The sequence below is a fragment of the Herpailurus yagouaroundi genome, unplaced genomic scaffold (assembly GCF_014898765.1).
Source record: "Herpailurus yagouaroundi ecotype Mexico unplaced genomic scaffold, PumYag 403, whole genome shotgun sequence".
NCBI lineage: Eukaryota > Metazoa > Chordata > Mammalia > Carnivora > Felidae > Herpailurus > Herpailurus yagouaroundi.
The window spans coordinates 1,813,407-1,827,834 of NW_024412620.1; the positions used below are offsets into that span (position 1 = coordinate 1,813,407).

At 53.7% G+C, this 14,428-nt stretch overlaps 1 protein-coding gene and 1 long non-coding RNA gene across 4 annotated transcripts in view; one reads left to right on the plus strand and one right to left on the minus strand.

Annotated features, from left to right (window-relative positions):
- Positions 1 to 3,822, minus strand: part of LOC121022433 (uncharacterized) — a 30,632-nt gene extending 26,810 nt beyond the window's left edge. Inside the window, exon 1 of one of the 2 annotated variants that reach the window (XR_005786939.1) lies at positions 3,750 to 3,822. This is a non-coding gene — a long non-coding RNA (uncharacterized LOC121022433). The remainder of the gene's footprint in view (positions 1 to 3,749) is intronic. The other variant, XR_005786940.1, reaches the window with a different exon arrangement.
- Positions 2,541 to 14,428, plus strand: part of MAPKAPK2 (MAPK activated protein kinase 2) — a 44,417-nt gene continuing 32,529 nt past the window's right edge. The window contains exon 1 of one of the 2 annotated variants that reach the window (XM_040463539.1): positions 2,541 to 3,027. In XM_040463539.1, the coding sequence (XP_040319473.1) occupies positions 2,743 to 3,027 (285 nt within the window). In that variant the 5' untranslated portion in view covers positions 2,541 to 2,742. The remainder of the gene's footprint in view (positions 3,028 to 14,428) is intronic. The other variant, XM_040463540.1, reaches the window with a different exon arrangement.

Here is a 14,428-nt window from a genome sequence, read left to right on the forward strand (position 1 = left end):
AGGAGAAGGAGAAGGAGAAGGAGAAGGAGAAGGAGAAGGAGAAGGAGGAGAAGAATTTCCTGATTATTTCTAGTTTATGAAGAAATGATCATAAACACTATCTCATTAAATTCTCATTGTGTTCATAAACACAATCTCATTAAATTCTCACTCAGCCCTGAAGTCCATGTTATTATTTTTCTCATTTGCTCAGACACAAAGAGAGGATAAATGGCTTACTCAGGGTAACTCAACCCGAGGGCAGACTTGAACTCAGGTCACTTGTCTCTGAATTCTTTTCTTTCTGCTGTGCCTTTCCATCTCTGCAAAGGCAAAAAAAGACCCTTATCTTCCTTCTAGTGGTGTGGGGAGAAGCTGTGAAAGCTCCATGCCAAGCAGTAGAACACCCCTAGTGACACCCTCTGTGGACAGAAAAAGAACAACTCAGAGGGCGGAGCAGCCCCAGACCGAGGACCTTCAATCAACAGAGAAAAAGACGGAGTAGCTGGGGCTTTCCACCTCCCTCTCTCCGCATCCTTTCTTGTCTCAGTTCTCTGGCATCTCCGGTGTGTGCCTGGGGGAGGCGATAGCCATACTACTAAACTGGAGAGGTCAAGGTGTTTTCCAATCTCTGTGGCCTTAGACAGTCTCTTTGTCTTTTAAAAGTCAGGGGGTTGGGAGAACTGTCTCACCACAGGCATCCTCGGCTACTGCAGCCACAGGTGAATCCCTCCAGCTCCCAGACCTGTGTCTGTGCCACTTTGGCCAAGCTGTTCGCTTGCACGGGTCTGTCTTCTCCACCGAATAACACCATCTACCAACTGCAAGGCTGAGCATGGCTTCTTGTATACAGTCAAGTTGTGCACTAAATGAACTCTGCTTCAAAAGAGCCAATATTTATGTCAGGGGAACTGGCCCCAGGGAGTGAACCCTGCTGCCCTCCCTGGAAGGGAGACTCCTGCCTTTTGCTCTACCTCTTAATCCTTCCCTGCCTGGGCTCAGTCCCAAGGGCTCCTGTCCTCAGGATATCCCATTGTTTTCTCCCTATGCTGGGTGTCCTTGGACAAGGGGGCTCTGGAGTATTGGAGGGACATATTAGGGGCCATGTGTGGCTATAGCTCAAGCCCCATTTTTAACATTTTATTTTATTTAGTTTTTTTGAGAGAGAGAGAGAGAGAGAGAGAACCCCAAGCAGGGTCCGGGCTTTCAGCCCAGGAGGTTTGATTCCCCCCGACTGTGAGAGCATGACCTGAGCCGAAATCAAGAGTTAGTTGCTTAATGGACTGAGCCACCCAGGCGTACCCATTCTTACTTTTGCATTACCGGTAATCAAGCTGAGGTTTTGTGTTCACCTGTCTGGTCTTTTTTCTCAACTGTTCTTAGAACAGGGAGGAGGTCAGCAGGGATGTATTAGATGATCATCCCCCACACCCATCAGAATGCGTATAGAGGCCCTCCAGCAGCTTATAGTTAGGGCCTCCCCAGTCGCCTCCCCCTGATCTGGGCTACTATGGGCCCAGCTAGATCCTTGGTATCTTCCGCAGAGATATGGCGCTAATCTGGACTAGACCTCAGCTTCTTAAAAATACCCACTTCTCCTAATAGGCGTAACCCAGGGACTAACTTTTCCACGCTAGAAATCAGACCCTAGTCTGATCCAGACCTTCCTTTTGTTTCACCGTCTTATCTAATTCCACAGGGCTGCAGAAAGGTATTGCTTTTCCTCCCACTGAGGGAGAGGTGCAAAGGCTTGCCCAGGGTCACACAGGAAGTCTGAAGGTCAGTCTATCCTTCCCCTCCCCCGCCCCCCCCCCCCCGCAGTTTCCTTTCTTAGCTAATTTACATGAGAAACAGTTCAAAGTTATAATTGCTACATTGTTCAAAGTTACACAATGATTAAATCTTTCGCTGACAAATTCCTGAGAAAAGAAATGCAAAACTCAGAGGAAAATGGTCCAGCTAAGAACATGTTTAATATTTGCCTCACACCTATTTCTCGGAGGAAGCTCTGTAATTCCCTGTAATTCATGCTCACGCCGCTTACACTTACTAGCCGGTCACCTCTCTCCTTCAAAATACACCCCTTCTTCCGATTGGCTGCTGCCGTCTAAAAGAGCCAGACGACTGGAGAAAAGTGGGTTTTCTATCTGAATTATGCGCCTACTTTCATACGCCTCCTTCTTCTCTTGGCTTGCCCCTGATCAATCACGAACCGGGGTGTCTCGGCCCCCACTCCCCTTTAGCGACCCCGCCCGCAGGCCGCTGTCCCGGCCAGCCACCCTCAGTCCGCACTCGGGAAGGCTCGCGTCCTCCCCTTTAAGGCCAGCCCCGCCCCCGCGCCCACGCCTCCTTGGCCCCGCCCCGCCTCCCGAAGCCCGGCCCCTCCGACCCTCCCCTTTAAGGACCGGCCCCGGACGCAGACGAGGCTGTGACGCGGCCGCCGGCCCCCGGGCTGGGTACATTGTCGCGCGGCCGCTTCCCCCCGGGCCGGGCCCCCCGCCGTCCCGCGGTCCCCTGAGCGCCAGGCCCCCGGGGGGGGGAGGGTGGGAGGGAGGGAGCAGGGCTGGTAGGCGCCAGCGGCGCGCGGCGGGACCCACGGAGCCCCGCGACCCGCCGAGCCTGGAGCCGGGCCGGGGCGGGGAAGCCGGCTCCAGCCCGGAGCAAACTTCGCCGCCGGGCGGGGGGTGGCGGGGACCCCGTCCGGAGTCGGAGGAGGGGGCGGCCGCGGGCCCTCCCGCCTCTGCTCCCGCGTCTCCGGGCACCATGCTGTCCAACTCTCAAGGCCAGACCCCACCGGTGCTGTTTCCCAACCCTCCTCCGCCGCCGCCGCCGCAGCCCCCCGCCCCGGCCCAGCCTCACCCCCCGACCCAGCCGCCGCCGCAGCCCCCGCAGCAGTTTCCCCAGTTCCACGTCAAGTCGAGCCTGCAGATCAAGAAGAACGCCATCATCGACGACTACAAGGTCACCACCCAGGTCCTCGGACTGGGTATCAACGGGAAAGTTTTGCAGATCCTCAACAAGAGGACCCAGGAGAAATTCGCCCTAAAAGTAGGTTCGGGGGCCGGGGGAGGGGAGGACGGGCACGGGCGGAGGCGGGGGCGGGGGGGCGTCCCGGGGACGACCCCCAGCGCTCCGAGCGGCCAAAGCGCACGGTCGCCGGGCGCGATCGCGCGGACCCTGCCCGCACCCGGCGACCGTCCGTCCCGGCCGCGGCGGGGTTGTGGGTCCCGGGCGCCCGAGGGGAGCCAAGTGCGCGGCCGGGGGCGGGCGCGCCGCGGGGAAGGTCAGGTCCGCGCCGACCACGCCGCCCAGACCGAGTTTCCGGTCACCTCCGGGTGTGAGTGGCGGGACCCGAGAGGACTCGTGAGCACTCTGCCATTTTGGGGTTTGAGCGGGATCCAGCCGAGTCGCAACGGTTGGCTTCGGGACCACTTCTGCTAATTTCACCCTGGCTCGAGGAAGTGATTTTCGAGGCTTGTGGTTCCCCATCCTCTCCTCCCTCCTCTCTTTCTGCGGGCACAAAAGGCCCATTACTCATTGAGCTGGTTGGTCGGTTAGTTTGGAGAAGTCGGATCTCAGAGGTTTATTTAGCCTCGCTCCTTATTTGGGAGCCGGAATGTGTGATTTCACTTCCCTGGGCCTCCCGAGTGCGGCCATGCCGCCTTGGGGCGCGCCGGCCCGGGAGGTGCCAGCCTGGAGATTCCGCGGGGACACCGCCCCCCGGGCGCGGGGGAGGGACTGTTTTGATCCGAGAGCAGCCCCCCTCCTACCTTCAGTGTCTGTGAGGCTCCAGATGGGAGGCCAGCAGGCTCCGGCGCGATGTCTGCTGTTTCCATAGCTCCATTGATCATTGTGAACCGGGTGTCTAAACCACGGCTTGGCCCGGTGCTGATTCCGCAAATCAGGGATGGCCACTTGAGCCCTGGACGTGGGGGATTGGTGGACAGTACGACGGAGCGTTTTCCTTGAGCCGGGGAAACCCAACCTCTTTTTTTTTTTTTTTTTAAGGGGGGGGTGTGGTGGTTTCGGGGGGTTGGGGAATGAGGAGTTAAGTGAGAATACCTAGTTCAGAAGTTAAACAGAACGGACTTGGAGGCCTGATAAGGTGGGTGGGTCCTCAGTGCAGCGTGAGCCGGTGTTCAGGGTCACTTAAAAAGGTTTTCCCCCTCAGACAGGTTTCAGATCAAACCACATCTCTAAAGGTGACACATTACGCCTGTTTCCCCTGGGGTGTCTTAATGATTGGAGGAGGAGAAAAATACTTCCTGTGTTATATTTTTCTCTTCCCCCTCATGCCTCCCCTCCTCAGCTAGCTGTATTTCAGCTATTAATAGAACTCAGATAGGTGTGATGGGCGGAACTGTTGGAATATATAATTCGATGTAATAAAAGGCTGGCACTTTGCATTCCATGTGCAATTTCCAGATTTTCAGGCCTCTAAAATCATTTTCCTGCTGCTTTCATCCTCTTGGGGGAGAGCTTTCAGCCAGTCCCAACACTGTCAGATTTCTTTGGTTTCTACTCTAAGCTGTTGTGACTTAGACCCCTTTCCCCATACAATCAACTGGGGACAGGGAGTAGGAGCTGTGGTTTAAATGTGTCACTGACCTTGGGGAATGGAATTGAGTGAGTGCTGTTTGACCACAGTTAACTTGTACGGGTGAGGAAGCGACAGACACCCTTTCTGAGATAGTTTTCTATCCCTCCGAGAGGCCATCTGCCCTCACCCATCAGCAGTTTGGGGACGACGGCTGTTCATTCATTCCCCTGGATAGTTGGAATATTGCATAAAGACTTGAGAACAAAAGCTCTCAACCTCTTTTTATTCTATTTAATGACACATAAAACTCCACTCTAAAATGTTTTAGGGTGGCAATTCAGATTTCTTTTGTAATTCAGATTTCTGCGATTGTAATTAATAGGAGAGAGATTTGGATATGTCCCCCCGCTTTAGTTTTGAAAGGAAAAATCCCGCAGCATTTTAAATAACACTCATAATTTATCCCTCTCGGGTGGGAAGTGGGTGCAGATTGAAGTCAGTCTGTTTTGACAGGCAGTCTGCTCCCAGATCTTGTAAGTTGGCTCAACTGTTAAATTGCAGATTCCCACACATCTTTGTGTAAAAACTTAATAATAGAGGAAGAAAGAAGGCATGAGACATTCAGAGACTGATAGTGTCAACAGCACTTCCATGTCCAAATATTGGCTAAGACATAATTACAGCTTGTAGGGGGAATCTGGCCCAGTGAATCCTGTCTGAGACACACACCAAAGAGATTTCTAGATCTTGAATCTTGGTGAAATTAACCTTCGGTGCCGAGTGGTGAAATGACTTTCAAAACCAGGAGCGTTTTGACTATGAAGCAAGGGGAGGTAGATGCTGGCGGGCCAGGACGGATTGCCCCATCGGTAGGTGCCTGAGGAAAAAGGGATCGGATCTCCACTGTCCGCACAGCGTTCGGCCATTCCTGGGGATTCGGGGCAGAAGCTGCGGGGCTGGAGCAGGGCCTCGGATGGGGGTTCTGACCTCTGCTGTTTCTCAGCTCTGAGAGTTAATGGGAGGTGGCAGATGCCCAGGTGCCCTGCTCGCTCTGTGGTCTGGTGACCTCTTAACCCTCTTAAGTGAAATCAGTGCTTTCCAAAAAAAAAAAAAAAGCCCCAAGCCACCTTGCTGCTTCTCTCCCTGCACCTCAGAGAGCTAACATTTCAGTGCTTTTAGTGCGTGCTGTGACCTTACCTCACCATCTCTCCTGGCTGCTGTTGCTAAGCTCTGAGTCATACCCATACTTCGTCAGAGTCGGAAGGGACTTCAGAGGTCATCGCATCTACCCCCCTCGTCGTGCAGATTTGCGAAAACCAAGGCCCAGAGCAAAGACTTGCTTGAGGTAGTATAGCCACGCGCTTGGCAGAGGCAGGATTAGAACCCAGGATGCCTGACTCCCTGTCTCAGGCCTCTTCCCACTTTGTAACTGCAGTGACATCAGCAGACTCGGACCTGGGATTGGCTGCTGCTCCAGCCTAGGGAGCTTCTCTCTTACCCCCTTGACTGATGGCGAGGGGGTGCCGGGTGGGTATGTATTACCTCCCCAGCAATAACCCCCAAAGTTGGAAGGGCAGCTTACGTACCAACTCAGCAGCTCCATGAGTTCTAAATATGGTTAACAAGCTTTTTAAAAATAATTTTTGTATACCACCCCCTCCCTTTTTAGGGCATGTTTGATATAAATCTAACGTATTATTTTTTGTATAAGAACATGGGAATTCTATTAACTATTTCTTTGATACGGACGCCTGGTCCCAATCCACTTGTGTAATGGTTGGTTGTATTCCCCGTGGGGTTCCTCAGCTGCTTCCTGCTTCTCCGTGTCATGGTGACTCTTGGGTATTAGCTGAACAAATTCAATTAAAGCTGGCACTGTTGTCCCTCTCTGCTGTGTGACTCTGATTAGGTGAAGCACATTATTGCTTTACAAAATATAGAATGTTGTCCTCCCTTATCTCTGTTTGTCTTTCCATTGCGTGGATTAGAGAAAACAAGGTCCTGTGATGTCTTCTCCTTTCCTTTCTCCGGTGGCCCTCCTTCCCCAGGTCACCTCGTGTCACTGCGGTGTGGCTTCCTTTGTTGTTCTGAGGGGGAGATCATCGGAACTGCCCATGGTTGGTCTGAACACTATTAGAGGGAACCACCAGATCTCCCACAGCCCCAAAGTACGGGCATCGTCCTCTCCAGCTCACATCATCCTGTGTACCTCCCGGGGAGCGGGGAGCAAGATAGGTAGTGTGGCTGCGTGAGGGGCAGTGTCCCAAGATGGGGTTCTCTGGATGGAATCACACGGTGAGGAAAGTTTCTTTGACTAATAAATCAGCCTCTTTCATATCCATTGAGGTTACAGGTAGTTAACAGTTTGCTGAGCATCCTATCGTATGCTTACTTGTGTGGAGGAGACAGACCTATAAAGTGCCTTAAAATTTAGGGGGCCAAGAAACCGATTTGGAGAAGGCAAAATTAACAAACTTGGTTTGCACGCTCCAGTATGGCAGCCAATACCCATGCATGGCTATTGAAGTTAAAATTAATTAAGCTAAATCAAATTAAAAATCAGTTGCTAGGCACATTGCAAATGTTCAGTAGCCTGCACGTGGTTAATGGCTGCTGAAGTGAATAGTGCAGAAGAATATATTCATCCTTGTAGAAGGTTCTACTAGCCTTTGCTGGTCTGGAGGTTAAATCATGTGATTGGGAACAGAAGAGCTTTAGAAGGGAAATCTGGGAGGACCCAAGGAGCCATGGATGGCTCATTGCTGGGCCTCTGAGGTATGAGTAGATCTGTGGGAGGGGATGGTGACCCTGGCTCTGAGGGGAGATCAGGTTGGCAGGGAGCATATAGGGCTAGTGGCTCAGAATTGACTCTGACCTAGTTTTGTGTTAAAAGCCGGTTTCAAAGTACTTGAGGGGCGTGAAGTAAACGAACAGGCTGTTGTAAAGCAGGGTGACAGATCACTGAGGTTTGGGCTAGGAGGTTCTAGTTTCTGGTTTCAGAGATGCCCTCCCCCCCCCGTCTTGGGGCCTTGGTCCCTGTTTACTGCACCAGGGCTCTTGGTGTCCACTGAGGCAGGATCAAAGTTGGGTCGGCTCATGGTCCTTTTTCACTTGTAAATTCCGGGCTTTGATGGAGTTGAAAATAATCTCCAGCTAAGATCTGGGGTCAGTAGCTGATGGAAGTGGAAGGAAGAGCAGCCCCCAGGCCTTGAGACCAGATATCAGTGGGTGCCTGGGAATTGAAGGGGCTCCTTTTCAGGAGGACGAAGGCACTGGTACTCATGATTAAGATGTTTTGACTGCTTGGGCCCAGAGGAGTTGGCCCATCATCCATTGATGATTCCCTTAAGAAGCAGGTGCAGGGATCCAGGGAGAGACCTGGAGGAGCCAAGATTCAGGACCGCAGACTTGATCCCTGCCCAGATCCTGGGGTTGGAGGAGGGGCCAAAGCTCCTGTCACCCGCAAATCCCAGGGATGTTTGGCGGCCTTGCCAGGAGGAATGTCAGCCACAAGCGGGAAGGACAGGGCACTGGCGTCTGCATTTGAGTCCCTTCCATGATTCCCAAGAGGCCCTTGCATGTTCTGAGTCAGGACTCCTCCCTTCTGATTTGAGGTCCTCTCTTCTGCTGCAGGCCCTTCAAAGTCATGTGGGGTCTCTTTTCTCCTCTCTTCCCTGGTCTGCAGCGGTGCTTCAGGGTCCAAGAGGGAGGTGGGCGGGCAGGGTTGGTGTCTGCTGTGTTCCAAGGGGCTGCAGGTGCTCTTGGTAATGGTTTAAGGCCCCATGGTACAGAGACCCACACATCATTGCACCTTACTGCTGACACTCCCCGGCATCTTTCTTGACTCCTTCCATCCCACCAGAGCGGGAGGCTAGGCCCGTCAGGAGGGGTTCAGTGGTCTGTCCAAGGCCTTACCTGGCATCAGCATCAGGGACACAGTTCCCCAGGACCTTCTCTGAGTCTGGGTTTCTTTGGTTTTTTGGTTGCTAGAGGGAGTAGTGCTGGGAGTATAGACCTGGCAGCACAAAACTGAGCTCTTGGCACTAGGTCTTCCTACGTAGGTCACTTCATAAATGGGGACGTTGGTAAAGAGAAGGGGCCACGCCACTGGGTGGCTTGATGTACACCAGGTATGTGACCCACATCAGACTTTGTACCCTCTCTGGTCTTGAGAGGAATACTGATATTTTGTATTTTAAGATGTATACAGATGCATATTTTTAGAGAAGAGCCTGTTATTATTTGTTATGTGTCGGATGGGAAAGCCAAACATGGGGTCCAGGCTATATGCCCTGCTAACTGGGCATGTGTCCTGCAGTAGGTCAGTTAAATTTTCCAGGTTTGGGTGCCCATGGCAGAGGTCAGGCTACCCATTGCTCCTGAGCACTGGCATTGGTGGGTAGCGGAAGGCTGTGCCGGGGGCAAGAGGCCAAGAGCTGGCCGGATGGCTTGCTGACCAGCCCCGTGTCTGACCATCAGCAGCGTCTGAGCCAGAGTGGATGCCCCTGGTGTGGCCTTGATGGCTCCAGGGTAGCCTGTGCCATTAATTAACAGTCCTCCCTGACCAACCGTCACTTCTTTTGTGTGAAGACGTGGAAAGTGTTGCACCTAGCGCCTCGGCAGAGAGGATGGGGCCAGATAACTCAGTGGGATGTGAATCTGTTCTTGCCTTGAAGTTAGAAGAATCTTAGTGTAGCAGTGTCTCCTGGCGGAGATGCGGAATTCTTTGTGTTCCCTGTCTGCAACTTCTTCCCCACTTGAGGTGTGGGGCCAGACGTGGCTGCTGTGATCGGTGTGCAGGCTGGGCCCTGCACAGGGGCACCAGCTGAGGGAGGAAGTGAGGGCTGCAGTCTAACCTACCGTTCGCTAGTCAGGCTTCGTGTTGGCTTGTGGCTGGGTCCATCCACATGGGTGCCTTCTTGTAATTCACCCAAAGATACGGTGTGGGCTGGGGACTGTCCTGGGATGAGAGTTGGGGACTGATTCCTAAAGCTGACGAGGAAATTAGGATTTGCATCCAGGTACCACTCAGCAACCCCCTAGGGCTGGGTAAGACTGGAAATCAGAAGTCTAAGGAAGCAGGAGGAGAGAGGGATGCCTGGTGAGGTCTGTTCTCTTTCTTCTTCTTCCTGCTCACTAAATGCTAAAACAGTCGTTTCAGCCCTGGAGCTTCGGACCATGGAGTCCTGTGCTCTAGGCCATCATGTGTGGCTGGATCCAGGAAGAAGAGACACAGTGGAAAGGGGGATGAGGCTCTGGCAGTGCCCTTTGGGGGGCTTTATTTCCTGATCCAGTAAACATCGCTGTGTGCTAGCTGGCAGGTGGGAGAGGCTGGGACATGGCCCCAAGGTCAACCCCCATCAGTAACTCATGTTCCCTCCAAGACTGGCCAAGCTGTGTGTTTATTCTGCTAGGAACATGAGCCGTCCCAAAGGGTCATATGAAAGGGCATCTTACTCTTGAGGGACGTTTCCAGGCATCTCCATGGCCCGTGTCCGTCCAGCACTCATCTGGAAGGTGAGGAGTGGTGACCGAAGGTGGAAGCTATGTGGCCACCACTCGAAGCCTTTTCTGTCTCAGACAAGTTGCGGGTGACAAAGGGAGCTGTATGGCTGATGCCTTCTCTCTGCTTGGCTTCTCTCCACTGATTCTTCTTCTGAACCCAAAGCAAAGGTGAAGGGGACCTACTGACAGGTCCCTGCGGGCTCCTCCACCGACCGTCATGCTCTTATGGGGTGCCTTGCCCCCGACCCTTCTGTGGCAGGTGACTGAGTCAGTCATGTTGCTGCCATTGTGACGATCCATGTTATCTCTAGGCTCCCAGCCCACACACTGGATGGACACTTGCAACCTGGCCTCCCGCCCAGGGCCTCGACCTGTTACTCAGCCCCCTCCGTCCCCACAGCTAAAAATAAACCTGCCGCTGCTGCAGTCCCCCACACACAGCCCCCCACACACAGCCCGGCCCTGCTGTCTGCCCCAGGGCTGCCTGCCACACCGCCGAGCCCACTCTCTCTTGTCACTTGTGGTCTCCCCATTTGCCCCCTTCTCTTGTAGCCCGAGCTTGGGAGGTGGTGGGGGGCAACTCATGGTTCTGAGCGCTGGGAGTGAGATACGATACCTGGAGCAGCACCAGGCTCGGTTTGCTCCCAGCGCTCGGAAACGTGAGTTGCCCCCCACCACCTCCCAAGCTCGGGCTACGGGAGAAGAGGCAGTGCAGTGCGTACAAAGGCTCTGGGGAGCCACCGTGCTTCTTCCCCGTGAGGGGAAGGGCTGGGAGGAGGTTGCAGAAGTTCCCCGGGTCAATTAGACTTTCCCCCGTGCTTGCCTCCTGCTCCGGCTTCCTCCAGGCTGCAACGGCAAGCAGGCCTCCCCGCAGAAGGTACACGGAGGCCAGCAGGAGAGCTCTGCCTGAGGCTGCCCCAGGCCCTCACCCCCACTGCCCTGTGACCGAGCTCGCTCCCTGCCCTGGGACTCCTGCCCTGCTGCTGAGCTATATTCTCCACCCCTGCAGCGTGGGGCTTCAGGTTACCACATTCAGAAGTGTGACCTCATCCTGTTGGCTTCCAAGGATAACTGGGCCCTGGCTCTCAGGGCCTCCCTCCTGAGTCAGGCCATGGCCCCTCTGGCCCTCCCAGCTTCGCCACCTGCAGGATGTCACAGAGAGCACGGGTCTCTTCTGCCTCCTGTGAGGGCAGGGGTGGTGCTGATCGGTGTCCACTGAGGTCCATTGAGGTGACCTCTTGCCCTACTGCCTGGGGATCCCGGAGACCTACAGGATGTGAGGAAAGGGGCTCAGGGAGCTGGGGTACCTGCTTAAGTGGTAGATACTGGGCAGACTATATCTTTTAGCTTGACTTTGGCACTCTCTTCTTACTGATTTTTCCGATCCTTGGGCAGGTGTTGATACTAACCATGCACAGAAGGATTCTGTGTCTTTTTTCTGGGATTGGGATTTGTTTGGGAGAAGGTGTGTTGGGGGAAGAGTAATAGAAGCTGAGGCAGGTCTGGGGGGCCCTCTGGCTTGAGCTAGAGTTACATACTGGACCAGGTCTCCATGGACTGCTTCCTCCTGTCTGTCCCTGCAGGGCCTCATTTCCTCTGCAGGGAGAGATTTATCTGCCAAGGCCCATTGGCTTCTGGAGGGAGGAGTTGGGTGTAAATGGCTAAGAGTTTATTTTTAACTCTGACAGAAGGAGCCCCTGTCCTTGGAGTCACCATACCCTCCCTCTTCTCTGTCCCGGGCCTCCTTCTCTGGCTTCTGTAATTCTTAGAGGAAGGCTTGTAGATTCCAAAGGCCAGGCTTCACAGGAGCTGGGGAAGGGGAGCCTCTCTAAGTGAAGAATCTGCAGGTTGCCCGACAGGCCCGACTTCTGTAGAGCCCAGAGCACCGTGGGGGCAGGGGAGTAGAGGGGGAGCCCTGGGCATTGGAGGCCACAAGTGTGGAACGCACAGCATCCTAGGAATGCAGGTGGACTGGTGCGGAGGCCACAGGGGCCTTGGAACTCGGAGGACCCTGTCTACTCTGTTGTGCTGGGGAGGGTGGCAGGGGACATCTCGTGGCCTTCGTGGTGCCTCTGTGTTTCCAGGCACCCAGGTCTCTGAAAAGCAGAAGGCCATGGGGACAGAGTGAGTGTACCTGGTAGCTTGCTTTGTAAATGCTCATGTTTACAGAAACCCGGAAGCTTTGTTATTCCCTCTGACTGCCGGCCTCCCAAGCGTCACATCCGTTCTTTCCACTAGAGCCCACGTGGGATTCTCAGGGGTTTCCTACCTTCATGTCCCCCTCCCCTGGCAGGGCACTAGTCCCCTGTGCTCCTAGGGAGGAGGACGAGGGGTGAGAGCACCCTTGACCCTTCTGATTTCGTGGACTTGTTTTTGTTACCTTGCCTTAGATTTTTAAAAAGAACATAAAATTGAGTTAGAGGTGTGTAATTAGAGAAAGAAGGGATGGAGAGTAGGGGGGTGGCGAGGGGGGCAGCCGAAACATTTAGCTGACTCTGAGAACCTCAGGCGGGGAATTAGGGTCTTGCCCCTCTGTCCCTTGGACCACATGCGGGACTACTTTGCCAGCCCTGGTCATGTAGCTTCGTAGTTTCAACCCTTCAGTGGGTCCCCTTTGCCTGGGGAGCACAGGAGATTTTCAGATCCTTCCTTGATCTGACCCCAATCTGGTTTTTGGTTGTGGTTTTTTTTTTTTTTTTTTTTTTTTTTTTTTTTTCTGAATGACTGCTATGTTTCAGCTCAAGGGGCTTACATTTGCTCTTTCCTTAATAGGACCCTTCCCCTCCCCCTCCACTGTCACCTTTGCCCGTGGTATGTGTGCCATCTGTTCATCCGTATCTTCTTTGCCTCCCTGCCCCACCCCTGTCTGTATCTACCTACTCCACCCTGTACAAATGCTGCCACCCTCATGAAAGCCTTCACCCTAGAAGTGGGTCTCCCCCACCCTCCCCCGCCAAACTTGCCAAGACACTCCTCCCTTCTATTTCAGTTGAAGACAGTTTCTCCATGTTCAGGGAGCTTTCTAAAGATTGGATTGCAAGTTCCTGAAGACTCACATCTTCATTCTCTTTACATTCTCTTACTTCCACGTGACTCTATGCCCTCATTTAGAAAAATTTCATGGAGTATTTTGGCATCATGAGTTATACCCAGCTGCCTAAGAAAGGTGCGATAACTGAGTAATGGTGGATGCTATCTGCATCGATATAAGGTACGAATGGTGATCCTCAGGGTGGAGGGGGACGGCCGTGGGCGTGGAACAGTATTAGGCTGGGCTCTCTGAGACTAGCCAGGGGTATAGTGAAGCCCCCCGAGTGTCTGTCCCTGCTCTCCCTCCTGTCTGCCAAAAAGCCATTCATAGCAGAACAGTCTTCTGGGCATCTCTTTTCTCCACACATTCGGATCTGCTGACTCAAGCTGGCACCTTCTGTTTCTGCTAACGGATTTCTCGTTCTCGTAAGGGCCCTGACCACAGTTTCCCATTGATGCCTCTTGTCTTTCTCGTCCCTGCTCCAGCGCCCCTCCTTTTCCGGTTCCACTACGGAGATGACCCTTCTGCCTCTCAGAGAATTTTCACTAAGGGAGGGACAGATGTGGAAGTAGCCAGCTCTCCTCTGGCTCTTGGCATCTTCTAGTTAGCTCCAGACAAAGCAGAGACACACAGATGTAGTCCAAGGTGATCGTACTGCTGGCTTTGCTCCTGGGTGAGGCGAGAACACCAGCGTTGAATACCAGGCTGCCAGGTCTGAGGTCAGAGGTTTGACTCTCGTGGGGCCACTTGACTCCGTGCCGCACCGTTGTAGGAGAAACAGAAGGGGACTGGTATCTGAGAGACCTGGCTTGTGTGGGCCTCGGCAGGTCCGAGAACCTGTCTGGGCCTCATTCAGTTTCCTCGTTTGTGAATCAGAGGGCTCAGAGTTGATCTCAGAGGACGCCTGCTTCGAATGAAGGGCTTTCTGTAGTGCTGCTTCTGTGACCCCACCGCTGGGAATACTGCCCTGTGCTGGAGGACGTGGGGCAGTCCAGGTTCCAGGCCGCAGGGGCCATCCTCTCCGCCCTCACTTTCTGCAGGCCAGCGCTCTTTCACCCTTCTCCGGGCTGTCGTATTTTTATTCATTCAGCCGTTCAACCGATGTTTGTAAACATTTATTCTCCTCCATGCCTGCCTCCTGTCTTCGCTGCTGACTGGCCATCAGGAGGCCCAGATGGCAGGATTAGCCTCGACTGGGAGACTAGTCAGGGTCATCCCCTTGGGTTTAGACCCCTTTAATACCTCTGCTATATGAGATGAGAAGAATTTGGAACAATGAGGGCTGATTCTTTCTAGCAGCTCGGACTAGACTCCTGCCTTTCTAAGCAGGATTTGCCTTAGGGTGCCTTCTATCCCTCTGAGATCCAAAGCAA